The sequence below is a fragment of the Anas acuta genome, chromosome 3 (genome assembly GCF_963932015.1).
Source record: "Anas acuta chromosome 3, bAnaAcu1.1, whole genome shotgun sequence".
NCBI classification, from domain to species: Eukaryota; Metazoa; Chordata; class Aves; order Anseriformes; family Anatidae; genus Anas; species Anas acuta.
Window position 1 is genome coordinate 799,490 of NC_088981.1, and position 14,326 is coordinate 813,815.

The following is a 14,326-nucleotide window of genomic DNA, read 5'->3' on the forward strand; positions in this document are numbered from 1 at the left end:
AGCCCCGCCGCGCGCCGTTGCCGGGGTAACCGCGGCGCGTCCCGGCAGTGCCCGTCACGGCCGTTGGCCCCCTCAGGGCCCCCTCAGGGCCTCTCCGGGCGGTGCGGTTCCTGTCTGTCAGGATCCCCTGGCTCTGCGGTGCCACCGACCCGAGCTGTGCTGTGGCCCAAGTGCACCGAGCTCTCCCGGAGCTGCCGTTAAGGCCAGGCCGTTCCCATCCCCAGCCCTGCAGGCTCGAGGCTGTTCAGAGTTTGGGGGGACCGGCGGTGGGCGCTGCTTGGACAGGTAGCGTGCAAATACAGAGACGTGAATAAATGCAAAAGCGATTTGTGTCCTGTTAAGGACGTTTCCTGTGTAGCATGTAGAAGGCATGCAGGAGGCGTTATTGTCTACGTTATTCCTGCATGTGCACTGTGAGCACACTGTTCACCTGTGTGTGCAGGCAGTAACCCTGTGTACAGAGAGAGGTTCACAGGAAACAGGCACTGAAGTCCATCTGATTGCACTTCACAGCTGTTACAAAAATCCATTTAAAGTAACTGCATTGAACAACGGATTGCAGCAGGGAAGATCTGCTAGAACCAGCAATGTCTTCTTTCTTTGTGTTACAGTTTACAAAATGACTACAATAACATCTTCAAGAGGACATACAGAAGTAGTTAGTGCCAGAAGGACAGACTTACGTGATGTTTCTGATATTATCAGCCTCTTCAGCCATTTTACAGAAGATGTTTTTGGGAGGATTGATGTCATGCACCTTTTGTAAGTGACACTGGTTTTGGAACTTTTATTTGGATATGACTGGCACAGACCTGCCTCTAGGACAGATTAAAGGGAAATGCCCGTCTTCATGTTTTTACACCCTTATAACAGCTTTTGTATCTATTCTCAAAATTTTTAGAATACAACCTGATTATTAAGTGTTAAACTTCCCTATGCTTTTCTTTGGTATAGTTTCTTCAAGTTCTGAATTAATTTGTTTTCACAGAGAAAAATCTAATCTTTCTCTGACACTCTGCAATGAGAAGAATGAGGTTATAGCCCATGCTGTCTTTCTGGACTATCCAAATTGGAATATCACTGATCAATCTGATTGGGAATCATTCTTACATAAAAACTACCTTAACAACAAATGCACTGTAAGTAAATTGTGTGATTTTAGTTGATTTTTTTTTTCACTTAAGTCTCAGGTACAAAAATATACATAGGCCTCTAAAATCTCTTTTAGGTAGATCTGAGGTGTTCAGGCCAAAGAAGGTGGTTATCTTTCTAAATCCTCAGGTGCTCAGAAGTTCATGAGTACCTGTGCTTTTGCCACTACTGTAAAATAAGTTAACTGTCATCCTGACAGAGGCCATTAGGGAATGCAGGTTCTTTGCTAGACATGTCCAGAACACATCTAATGCACTGTGCTAGCACTGAGAGCAGTGTGAGCTATAGCTGCCACCAACATTTTTTGTTCAAATACCTGTCCAGCTCTGGTGCTATCTAACAGAGCATTTACCCAGGAGGTGGAGACCTTGCTGTAACATACTTCTTATTGTAGGGGAACTGAAATCCTGATTTCTCACCTTTTGGAATAAAGTTCTGCTCTTTTACACAATGGAATCCAAATTTAATGGCTTCAGAGAAGAGGAGCATACTCCTCTTCAGAAGATGCTGAATTACACTGAGTAGAGGACCGTGCTGGCATGAGTATCTTGATTCTGGAGAGAGTTTTTTCAGTGCTGCTATAGATATGGCTGCACTCCATTCTGTGTGGTGCCAGTTTTCATAACGGCTCCTCAGTCAAGTTTGTAAATTACCCTTAGAAATTATGGACTAGAAATAAGTGCTTAGAAGTTTATTCAAATGCTGTCCCTCATTCAGTCCATCTAGGCACTGGATCATCCTGTTATTGTTGAGAAAAGACCAAAAACATTGACCATAAACACTTAAAAGTTAGGGAGCATGTGCCAGAATAAGGTATTGGTGATACTGAAATTACATCCCAACAGTGTGTTCATCAGTTTTCTGGTGCTGTTCTGGGTGTTATTAAGCAACGGCTTGCAGAAAAACTGACAAATACACTGATTGTATTTAAAACTGCTGTGCGTGCCATTAAGAGAAACAAAATTATTACAGCCAAAGGGAGTATAGGGGGAAAAAGACCAACATGCAATTTTCTTGTAATCTGTTTTCTTTGTCACTTGAGTACACTTTGTGTACTGGCATATTGCAGACACAACCACTTCATTCACTGTGCAGCTGCTGCTGTTGGTTTATGCTGTGCTGTCAGTTCTGCAAGCTCTTCCTCAGGCTGTCTGCTTGACAGTATCTTGCAGTAAAGCTGCAGCTGACTTCAGTGTCAGGGGCATACAAAGAGAAAAGGAGACAAACAGACAAAGAGCTTTAGCATGTTAGGAATTACTGCTCAGAAGCAGGAGTAAAAGATGCTTCAGAACATTAACGAGGAGCAGAAGAACCCTTGCTTTGCTTAGAATGGAGATTATTTCCTAAAATCTAAACAGAATATTCAGTAGATCTTTCATGCTTCTGTACAGGTAAAGCAATTGTACATGTTCCAGTTGAGATTCTAAGTGAGATTCCTTTACTGTAAGGTGTTTTCCAGATTAACTGGAGGTAAACAGGAAAGACATCTTCTAGTCAGCTCTGTTTCTGGATATTTAAATGTGTCTGACAATGCAGTCATAAGATCTTGTATTTTTTCCTACATCTTTTACGGGAAGAACAATTTTGGGAGCATGAGGAATGTGTAAGCTTTTTTTTTTTCCCCCCTGAAAACCTGGGAAGACATAATGTCTTTATTAATTAAATGTTAAATGTTGTTAATTGTTGTGGTTAAATGGAAATTTTATTAGTTAACACAAATAAGGAACAGAACAGTGTTACAAATAAAAAAGTGATATTTATAAAATCACAGTAACTAGCAGTAACTTACAGGAACTATAACATCACTAAGAGTAAGTTGGAGTATGAATTAAATTTAAAAATATTACATCCGCACAAATCATAATATAAAAAATGTCCGTTATTCATATAGCTTTATCCACACATGCCTTGAAGGCAATGAGTTACTCACATGCAAAGTTATTCACTTGAGTGTGGATCACAGATATTGGATTCGTGCATGTTAACATTTGGGTAGACCATAAATATTCACAGTGTTTATGAAAGTATTCATAGTGTTTAGATTCTCATTCTTCATGTTATAGCCTTTGAACACGCTGTTCATGCATCTTTTTGTGGCAAAAGAGGAATATGCAGCTGGATGTTCCCAAGAAATTATTAGGTGAGTTAGTATGCAACTTTCTGTAGTGAAGCACATGCACTCTCCTCCCATCGTTTGCTATCAGTATTGCAGATTGAATTTTTTTATTTTCTTAAATTTCCACTCCAAAATTCCATGACTGAGCATGAAGCTTAAAAAGCTGTAGATGTTTCTGGAGTATGGTTGTTCCCAGCTCATCTTTTGGTAGTTTATGAACTACAGATTATACAGTAAAGTCACAAGCTATGCAGTACAAATAGCACAATATATCATTTTAGCTAAATACTCATTGATTGCTCGGGTTATTTGGTATCGCTCAGAACCTACTTATATAAGCAGAGTGAATTGCATTTGGTGCTGCTTCTGTGAAATGTAGTTACTTTGTCATGTCAAGCCAGGTCACATAGATGCCAGGTCAGAGATGTGCCAGCAGAGATCTGGCATCTTTAATTTTTTCACTACTGTGGACCTGATATAAAAAGCAGGCTGTTTGAAATCTAAGTATTAGGAAATTGAGGGAGAAATAGGGTAGAAGAAACAGTAAATGATGCCCTGATTAATTCCATATCATATTATTTGTGATAAATAAAATGCTTTAATTTTTGAGCCATATGGGCTCTTGAAGTAAGATTGGAGACACTGGAGAAAAAAAAATCATGCATTAAAAGACTAGCTGCTGTTTCTGATTTGGTGTAGTGATGAAAGACTGAATACAGTCATGTTATTTGTCCAGGAGGGTTTTTATTGAAATACCAGAACTGCAGTTCATACTTCTCTTCATACCAGCTGATGAGCATTTAGGTAAGAATTTAAAACTTTTTTATTCTTAAAATAACGAGAACTAGTTTTCACTATTATACTATGTTGATGAAGTGTGGTGTTTGTTTGTTTGTTTAATATATTGAGAACAGTTAACATTTTCTAAACATAGAGAAACCACAGTCTTAAACTATCCTCTAATGGAAATCCCTTGTAAAAGCGGTTTACGTAGCTGCATGTTCCTTTCAGCAGTCTATCCATTTCCTGCAGTCTTAACATTTGCCAGAAATGGATAGGGCTTCAAACAGAAGCACAGGTGTCTCAGAAATAAATTCCCACAAGTTTTGTGAAAACGTCTGGCTGAATGGGGTCAAGAGATTGAAATGTGTTTGTTGTCTGACAGGCAATGACTAACACACCAGTCAGCCAGGCATCATACCTATGCATCAAAAACAGCCACATCCAGTACTTTCTCTCACTTGACCAAGTGAGTACAAGAGGAGAAGAGGGCTGTTTGTGGTAAGACATGAAAGGAGTGCTGGAGACATGGAAGGAATCTGGGGTTTAAATTCAAAAATCCATTTTCCTCAAATAGTTTTGCTTATAATTTTAAAGTTCAAATAATGAAGTTTCTATGCTTCTCCTAACAGATTTTTATTGTTCACAGAGCCAGGCTTGGAAAGCGCCTTTGAAAAGATGATAACTGCTCCAGGTTCAGCAGTGAATACAAACTTTACTTTGCTTATGAGCCCCAGACATCGGTATCACCCGCAGCTGCATGTTCGCAAAGCAAGGTAATGCAGTTTTCTTGCTTCTACATTTATGAGAAGATCTCTCGAGCAATTTAAAGAATTCCCATTTTGATTTACAGCATCAGTATCTTAATTCAGAGGCCATGGTTTTTCTTGATAACCTAATTAAGTAGTTGTTTTATGATTATGCTGTTTTTATTCTACTTCATCGCAAGATCAATTGTATTTTTTGTAAATCTGGTTTTCTATCTAGGAATAATAGAAATAATACATTTTTTGGTCAGCAATGTTTATTCTGTGAATGTTGCCTTTATTGTCTTGTGTATTTTAGTGAGTGCGTATAGTTTTCAGGAGCATATTCCAATTAATTTTTCATATTTTTTAATTGTATCATACTTTGACCAGATGAGCAAAAACTGAAGAGGAGGGTTTATCATCTAGAGCTATTAAGTAGAAGTAGAGACTCCCTAGTTCCACTAATCTGTCAGACATGGAAAGTAACCCTTCTGCTCTTGTACAGCTTTTTCTGCATAAGCACTTCATACGTTCCCTGTCATTGTGCATCAGGGGAGCAGACCAGCAGGCTCCTCAACATTGCCAAAAGATCTTAATAAAATAATGGGGTAATACTTTTTTTTTTTTTTTTTTTTAATTTACTGCATAGTGTCATGTATTTCAATGTGTACAGTTTGGAGCAAAGACTTTTTTTTTTTGTTTTCTTGTATGATATGTTTGCACAATGTGCCTTTCACACAGCTTTGCAGTTATTTTGGGACTCATCATAAATGTCATTAAAAAGTTGAGAAAGAAAAAAAAATAATATTGAGTCTCTCTGCCCATGTATTGGTAGTGTACACCAGGTAGAGAAGCAGGTTCCCCTAGCCGAATGCCTACTACCTATGTATAGACCATTACAACTATGTTTTTTTCTTTCATTTGAATTCTGCTGCTTATGCCAAATTGCAGTTTTCTGCACGTGTCAGCACTGAGCACACTAAGCGAGAAATGCAGTTTTTGCCCCAGACAGGCTTTATGTTTTTCTGTATAGGTTGCTGTGTCATATATGCTATCAGTGCTGTGTAAATGCTTCTCTGTACTGTGGTCAAAATATAATTAGTTTGTATCACATTTTGGTTCACTTATTTTCCTCTCCATGCTGCAAAGAGCACATGTAGGGTAATGTTTCATGAGGTAATAATTTTGATTCTGAGTGTTTCTGGTGTTGTTTTCCTTTGTTCTAAATGGAAGCGCTGTGTTATCCTTATGTAGCAGTATTATGATTTAAGAGATTTTTCCAGTCCTTGTAATAGAAATTGAAGTTTAGGGACAAGCACGTCTCTGGGAGGCTTCATCATACAATACTGATGTATAACCAGTGCTAATGGAAGGTAATGCCACACTAGGAACCTCTGTCTGCCTGGTAAATCCACACCAATCTGTTCATGAAATAGTTCGTGCTATCATCTTGCACTGGGTGCTGACAGAAACCTCTCTCTCATAGAGAGATGTTTTATACATACTTGATTTTGCCAAATAGGCCTGAAACAAATCTGCAGACTGTGGTATTTATCCTACAGTTTTATTCAATGCTTACAATATCCTATGGCTTGGCTTTAGAGCATTGTGAGATAAAGGGCTGAGACCTGATGTTGGCCACTTAAAACCATTCTGCTGTTGGTCTGGATATTTCATTATGTTGCAAAATCATTTGTATACCAACTTGATCTACACTTTTTAAAAAGTAAGGTCCTTTTAAAGGCTTTAAAAAATTATTTCCTTTGAGTAGTCTACCATCTATCAATATATGAACAAACCCTTGATACTAAGAAGTTATCAGTAGGTGAATTAATTCCTAAGGATTTAAAGTTTTTCTGTACCCTTTGATTCTAACTGTTACAGTTTTTCATTTAATTTGAATCACATTATTTATTTTGATGGCCATCAGATATTGGCAATAGGGAATATTTTTTACATGACTGGAAGTGTCAAGCAGGCTGTAGCAATATAACACATAAGAGATACTGTCTTGCCTGGGACTCTGTAGTTTTTATGAATAATATACATGATTTCCTTTTATTAAAAACAAAAACAAAACAAAAAATAAATAAACTAAAAAACTAGAAAACTAGCCAAGAAACTGCTTATTTCATTTGAATTACACAGTCTCTGTTGATATTCATACTTAAAGATATATAGATAATACAGATTCTCTGAGTAAGAATTATATTTCCAGGAGATGCTTTGCCTTTCCTTTTGCTCTGTATTCACTTTTGTACTTCACTGGCATCCATAGTAACATTCAAAGGAGCCCTTTAGAGATTTATCTGTGTTGCCCACAGCCACCTGCCTAGCAACATGTTCTGGGTCAATGATAGGAGATTAGGGTAATCTCTTTTCCCTCTTCCCTTACTTATGGTGAGGGGAAGCAGTAAACTGATACTTTGCTTAACCATTAATTTTGAAATTGTTCTCTATCTGACCTTTATAATGTGAAATAAATCTGTAGTGTGCCTGAACCCAGTCCACGAAGCCTTTATGTTCTAGTTTCTAGCTGATATATCATCTTTAGATCCTCTTCCTTGTTTTTGTACCATGTATGTAAGACATCACAAATGTGCAGCTCTGCGGAATTCCTTTATTGTGCTTGTTCTCTGTCTAGGAATCATATAGTGTTTTTATATATTTTTAAATGATTTTTTTGTTTTGTTTTGTTTTGCTTGTTTGTTTAAAAAAGGTCTAAGGTACTGGTTGGGGGGGTTGCAGAAACTAAAAATAGTTCTGTTCCTACAGTTTCTAGTTTGCTGGGAATTGACTGGGCATATGCAGAGCCTGCTGAGTGTCATGAGCTCAGTGTACGTATGGCAGTCTCTGCACAACACGAGTCTGCAGAATTGCCACCTGCGTCTTGAGAGGTGGCCTTGTGGTGTTGTGCTTTGCAGAGCAGAATGCTGTGAGGGACTTGGAGCAGTCATTTTAGTTTGAAATACAAAGAATGGGAATTTATAATATATTTTTACAAGGTTTCATTGTTTTTGGAGCTTCATTTCACTTACAGCATTTGAAATGATTCTACAGACAAGTGATTTATTGTGTCTTAACAGTGAAAAAGAATGAAAAAGTGTGGCTTGGAAGTTTGTCTCCCCAGCAGCTGTCTTCAGTTTTGAGGGAATAGTCACAATATTCTTTCTTAGTTTCTCAAGCTGGCTTTCTTAACTTAAAACTCTATGAAAGAATCTGGTGACTGCCCTCCAGAAGAAAAATTAAATTATCTAAAACTCCTGGCAGATGGAATAGTTCTGTGACTCAGGGCATCCTAAAGGTCACAAGTTAAGCATTTATTCACCCCGCTCAAAAGGCTGTTAATAAGGCGTGTGTAACAGATATCCACTGGAGTCTGGAACAGCTCCCATACTGTCCATCTCGCCTGAACAACCTGCTCGGCTGACCTGAACAAAAAGAGGTCAGCGCAACTGGACCAGGGATGGAGGGGTGTGCAGGTCCTTATCTCGGGGCTGTTCTGGGCAACGGGAGCAACGAGGACAAGTGGAGAGCTCTCAGACAGATGGCCTGAGAATAAGAAATCATGTCAAATAAAGGGGGTCTGGCAGAAAGGTGGTCTTACTCAGAAGGTCACATCCTTCTGGTGTGTAGGAGCGGCAAAAGCCATCAGAGTACCACTTGAATTGTCCTTCAGTCTTGTGTCAGAGTCCATCAGTACTTTGGTGATCAGACTGTGATTGATAAATTAGAATCTCTGGCCCAGCTGTGTTAACTTTAAGGCTTCTGTGAAATCCAGAAACATGCAAAAAGTTAAAATTAGAGTAGCTTTATTTGTTTGTTTGTTTGTTTGTTTTTTCTGCACTTGCTGCCTGTACAGAGCTAAGATTTCTAAGCTATGGGTACAGGTACTTGGGTACAAGTGTGTACAAACTTGAGCAGCCGCAGCCTGAAGCAAAATGCAAGTTTTCCCAGAAACATGTTTCTACAGCGTGTATCGTTTTTAGAGGAAGGAACTATTTTACAGTATTTTTCTACTGACGCTGCGGGGGGGTTGGGCAAAGGATGCCCCGGCCTGAGGACTGAGTGGGGCAGTGGAGAAGGGAAGGGAAGGGAAGAGAAGGGAAGGGAAGAGAAAGGAAGGGAAGGGAAGGCGAGGCAAGGCAAGGGAAGCGAAAAGGGCCCGGCCCTGCAGCCCACCCGGAGGCCGCCAGGGGGCGGGCGAGCCCCGCGACGCTGCGGGCCGTCGGGGGGCAGCTGCGGGCGGCCCGGCGGGGCTGTGCCGGGCTGGGCGCCCGCTCCTTGGGGTGTGCTGCACGCTGCCTCCCGCGGGGGTCACCTTCCTCACACGGTTGCGCTACCTAAGGTGGTCTGAAGCACGCTAGGAGGAAGGGATTTCCTAACCGTGCCGTGAAAGCGGCCCCTCCTCACTGCCCACCGCAGGCCGACTTTTCTGAGCCCCTTCCGAGCTGCAGAGTTGTCTCCCGGACCGCTTACGTTCTGGCATTGTTTACAGAAATAAAGCAGCGATTTCAGCCTGTCACGGGGAAGTGTTGTGTGCTGGAGCTGCTTGGCCCGGGCCTACATGCCACGGGTGCAGCACATACCTCTGTTGAATTCCTTGATGGCAATTTGTACACGTTGGTAAAAGCAGTGAGGTTTTGGTGAGACTTGCATTGATCCTGCTAAAGAATTAACTTTTTTTTTAGGTTGATTGATGAGAAAGAGCCTGTTATCTATTTAAATAAAAATCCATGCAGTCTGGGGCCTGTATGATTCTAACACTGAAACTTGGACAGCTTAGGAGTCAGCTCTGGCTGCTTTACGCCAGCAGCACGGACGCCAGACTGGGGCAGCAGAGGCAGAGCTGCGCTCCCACCTATGCAGAAGGCTTTTCATGAGGCAGAGGGATACAGTAATTGCACTTTGGCCTTTGTATCTTTTTCAATGGTGGAGCATTAACTTGACCTTACAAAGGCATAATGGTTCAATTTCTGCCAGTTGACTCCCACACTGCTGTGTGTAATAACAGTAATCTAGCCAATGCTCACCACTGTTTCTCCCATACAAGAAGGCACTATTTTGTATTTTTTTTTCTTTTTTTTTTTTTCTTTTTTTTTTTTTCTTCTTGTTCTTAACAGACACAACTGACTTCCTAAATTGCACTGGTGTAGCTCTTCTTGAGATCTCTGCCAACTCTAACAAACTGAGATTGGGCTCACTGAGTGTAATTATTTTAAATGAGGCCAAAAGCCCAGATCCACCTGGCCTGAGATGCCTTAGGCAAGAAAATTTTGAACAGGGCTACCCTCATATTTTCTGCTTTGGGGGAAAGATAGCCATCTCCATGGCGAAATCCAGATCTAAGGTAGGTTGCGTTGGCTCTTAATAATGCTTTTGTCTCTGTGGTGCTGAGGCTACCAACTTAGTGTGTGTTAGGAGATGTCCTACATGCAATTACTTCTTCACTGGTAGGGGCTTTGGATCAGGTATTTTTAATATCTGTCAGTATGCTAACAGAGGGGAACAGAGGTATTGGGACCTGTTAATAGGAGAGTTTTAGGGCGTTACATAATCTCTTTTTTATAGGTTGGAAGATTACAATGATCTCATGCCAATCTGGACGCGTCAGAGTGAGACTCTGAAAGAAACCTATAGTGAATATTTCCTTGCTGATATAATAGAACATCAAAATGAAGAAAATCAAGCTGTTGTTTGTGAGGTCAGTCTGTCATATGCTCCTGTTTGATCTAATCACCATGTTAGTGATGTAAATGTAAGTAGCTCATGCTGCAGCTCAATGAATAAAAAGAACAAGCTCACTTTTGGAAGGTAGAATTCATAATCTGCACACACATAATGCCCTCTGCCACTTTTCTTTGCTTATCTCAGTTCTTTAGGAGTGGTATCTCCTGTTAAATAAATGAAGCAGCAATTCCTGGTAATTGTGTGGATTCTTTCCAAGTAATTGGAACAGGCTACTCTGAAAAAAAGGGTTACTGTTTTAGACATTTTACATTATAGATAACCAATTTTAATTCCTTGTGAAAATTAATATTGCATGTGAAAACTAGTAGCCAGTAATAATTTCTCAGTTAAAAATGATGTATTTTTTTCCATCTCCTGGCTGGGGCAGTCGGATTTATGCTGAATTGAAGACAGAAACTCAGGAATTAATTTAAATAAGAAAGAGGTACTAATAGCTATCCGTCTGAAAATTCCTCTTAATATTTTCATGCGTTAGTAACTGTGCATGATATCGTAAGCTGATAGGCAACATAACCTACTTAATTCCAGAAGTCTGCTTTCTATACCAAATGATTTTATAAAACCTTAACATGTAATCACTGCCATTGGAAGCCAAATAGGAAACAACAAGCCATTAGTGTAATAGCACATTACAAACGGCTATCTTTATAAATAATACATTTCAATTGTACGTTCATAGCTCGATATGATACCAGCAAAAGGTGTTTCAGGCCCTCATATTTTATACTTGCCTGTGCTGCTGTGAAAGACACCTCCATGCAAACCAAGATAGATGCCAATTTTCCCTGCAGAGAATGAAGCTGGCAACCTCTTTTTGCACATATGGTAGATGGATTGGTTAATCAGCCTCTGCTGAGCCTTGGGCCTAAAATTACACAGCAGCCAGACAACTGCAGTGACCCAGCTTTTGTTCAGTTACGCAAACAAACAATCACTTGTTGTTTGGGGGAAAAAAATTAAACTTGATTTTTTTTTAATTTTTATTGGAGTGCTGATGGCAGAATAAAACAGCTATACAAATCCATCCTGTGAGTTTTCATAATGTTTTTAAAGAAGGCTTTCATTATGTGTATTAAGGAAAAAAATATTTTGATTATTTGTTTTATGAGAAAGTTGAATATAGGAATAACATTTGAAGAGTTTCCTACTTCTACACTGTTCTCAGCTTGAAGCCAAACCCCTCCAACATATTGGTTCTAATTTTCCAGAGTCTATTTTCCTATTTTCATCTCAACACTGCAACTTTCTGGAAACTTTCAGTAATAATAATCAAACATAAAGTGACATGCCATTTCAGTGTTACAGGGATCTTGTCATTCCCAGGGCTTTTTTTTTTTTTTTTTTTTGAAGGCTGATTATTAGATATTTTTAGAACCTGAAAATACTCAATGCTTATAATTGCTTTTTATAATACATACCGTATAACATTTTAGAACTTTTTACATACTGTACAATTTTTTTTTTGTAGGAAAATAAAATATGCTTTTCAGTTTGAGCACACTTTATTTACGAAATAGCATCAAATGATTAGTCAACCATTATGGTTAGCTAAATCCAGATTGTAGGTTAGTTGCACTTAAGGAAAAATTATGCCCTTTTTGGAGTTCTCTAGTTGAAACAGTAGATCATGTTTTGGTCCATATAAATAATTCTAATCCCCCTGCAAATCATAACCAGAAGAAGAAGATCTAATATAGATGGTGTAATACACTTAATTGAAAAAAAAAAGATCTTTAACTTTCCCTTATACTTTTCTTTTACACACAGCTACAGCTAGTATGCTGAAATTCTTGTTTTGCCCTTTTTTTCCCCCTTTCCTCCTCACAACCTTTTTTTTTTTTTCCTCAACTAAAATTATCTGCTCAATTTTTGTGCGTGTATGACATTGTTTTTATATTGCAGGCTGGAGACACTGTAGTGGGATTCATGAGCTTATGCTCTCAAGTAGATGTTTCCTTGTTTCACGCGTGCTTTGACTTAGGGCCTTTCCATGGACTCTGTAAACCACATCCTGAAGATGTTCTCAAAGCACCACAGGAGCCAAGCATTCCAGAAGGTACCTATATGCTAAAATTATAGGCAGATTCAAGGTGCATTTATTTCTAGCTTCTGAACAGGTTTTGAAAAAAAATGGAAGAGGACATAGGCTTATATTAGTAAGAAAAAAAGAATGTGTCTGCGCTTTGGCGATGGTTGCCTGGTGTTTTTTAATTCAGGGGAGCTGGTCTGTACAATGTGTCACACTGAAGACTCTCATCAAAACAGAGGTATGAGATATAAGCAGATTTCAAGTTTTGGAAAGCCAAAGAATAGCGTCTACTTCCCATCAGTTAGCTACAGTTGTGCTGTTATATTAAGACTTTATTTTTAAACTTGGTTCTAATGTATGTCAGCCGCTAAGCAGCTGGTTATCAGTGGCTGTCATGTTGTCTTGTGATTTGTGCCCTCTTATTTCCTTGAGGCCCATTTTCTGCTCTGTCTGCTTACTGTTTGCAGTCATTTAGGTTATGAGGTTTTGGAAGATCAGAAACTGTTTTCATTGTATTTTTGTGTTGGACACAATATGACAAACCACCTACAAGCCATCTTACTGCAACTAACAAATTGCAGTAACATGAATATGTTGCCTATTTAGAGACCACTAATAATTTACAGCTGTCATCATTATTTTTCAGTGTTGAAGGTCTTTTTGTCCAGAAGAGCAGCATTTTGCTGTCTGCTAATTATTAGTAATAGAATTAAAGAAACACCACTAGGTTGTTACATACCTGCTTGTTTGAACACAAAGCACCAGGCAAAAATGCAACTGGGCAGCTTCAGAGCAGTCTCCAGCTGGTATCTCATAGCTGAAAGCCATGGAACAGTAAAGGGAATGAAAAAAAATGCCTTCCAGCCACACTTGTGGACTTCCCCTCCCCTGCAAAGAAGAATATTTCTAGTAAGAGATGAAGGAACCCAGCTGCCTTGTCCTGTATCAGTCCACGCTCCTGGAACTTCAGGAGTATTATTTCAAAAGAGGTGACAGACACATATAGAAATGTAGATAGGACTGAGGGAGGAAGAAATATCATTTATGATAGTCTCTTCTAAAAACTAGACCTGTTTTTCATTTCCTGCAGTTCTGGGACAGCCCTCCTTGCACTGTTTGGTCAGGAACGAAGTTTGGGAAGAACTTTCCCACCCTGCAAAGTCATGCAAATTTTGCTCGGGATTAGTTCTTCAATAAGCTATACGAAAATGTGCAGAAAAGTATGAAATATATTTCATTTTAAAACTACAAATATTATCTCAGTGTTTTAAATTCTCATTAACTATGAGTAGTATTGACTTCCCTTTGACTTCTGTCTTACTGCTATATCAGCAGGAAGTTTAGACATATATGTCACCTAATCCCTTCAATCAGCAAATTTGCTGATGATACAAAACTGGAAGGAGGAGCCGGTATGGCAGAGGGCTGTGCTGCTGCCCAGAGGGGCCTGGATAGTCTGGAATAATGAGCTATTGGATTTTCTAATTGTTTAAAAAAAAAAAAGCATGTAAAATCAGCATAAATGATTCTTTTCAGGTTTCTATAACACCAGCTTAGCATCTGAGTGCTTTTGAGAAGCACATTAAGCACATTGGTTAGCAATCTCGGACATGATTCCCTCTCTTTTTCTTCTCCATTTAAAAGCTGTATTACCTTTGGTGGTTGTTGGTTGTTTGCAATGCTGTATTTACTTTTTAAGTACAAAAAAAAAAAAAAAAAAAAAAAAAAAAAAGGAGTAGTATACCTCTA

The 14,326-nt window shown here is 39.2% G+C and overlaps 1 protein-coding gene across 2 annotated transcripts in view; it reads left to right on the forward strand.

Moving 5' to 3' along the window:
- Window positions 1-165: 165 nt before the first annotated feature.
- CFAP61 (cilia and flagella associated protein 61) overlaps window positions 166-14,326 on the forward strand; it is a 103,468-nt gene continuing 89,307 nt past the window's right edge. For both annotated transcript variants that reach the window (XM_068675151.1, XM_068675150.1), the window contains exons 1-8: window positions 166-285; window positions 612-762; window positions 989-1,139; window positions 3,216-3,292; window positions 4,005-4,072; window positions 4,698-4,824; window positions 10,369-10,501; window positions 12,451-12,604. In XM_068675151.1, the coding sequence (XP_068531252.1) occupies window positions 620-762; window positions 989-1,139; window positions 3,216-3,292; window positions 4,005-4,072; window positions 4,698-4,824; window positions 10,369-10,501; window positions 12,451-12,604 (853 nt within the window). In that variant the 5' untranslated portion in view covers window positions 166-285; window positions 612-619. The remainder of the gene's footprint in view (window positions 286-611; window positions 763-988; window positions 1,140-3,215; window positions 3,293-4,004; window positions 4,073-4,697; window positions 4,825-10,368; window positions 10,502-12,450; window positions 12,605-14,326) is intronic.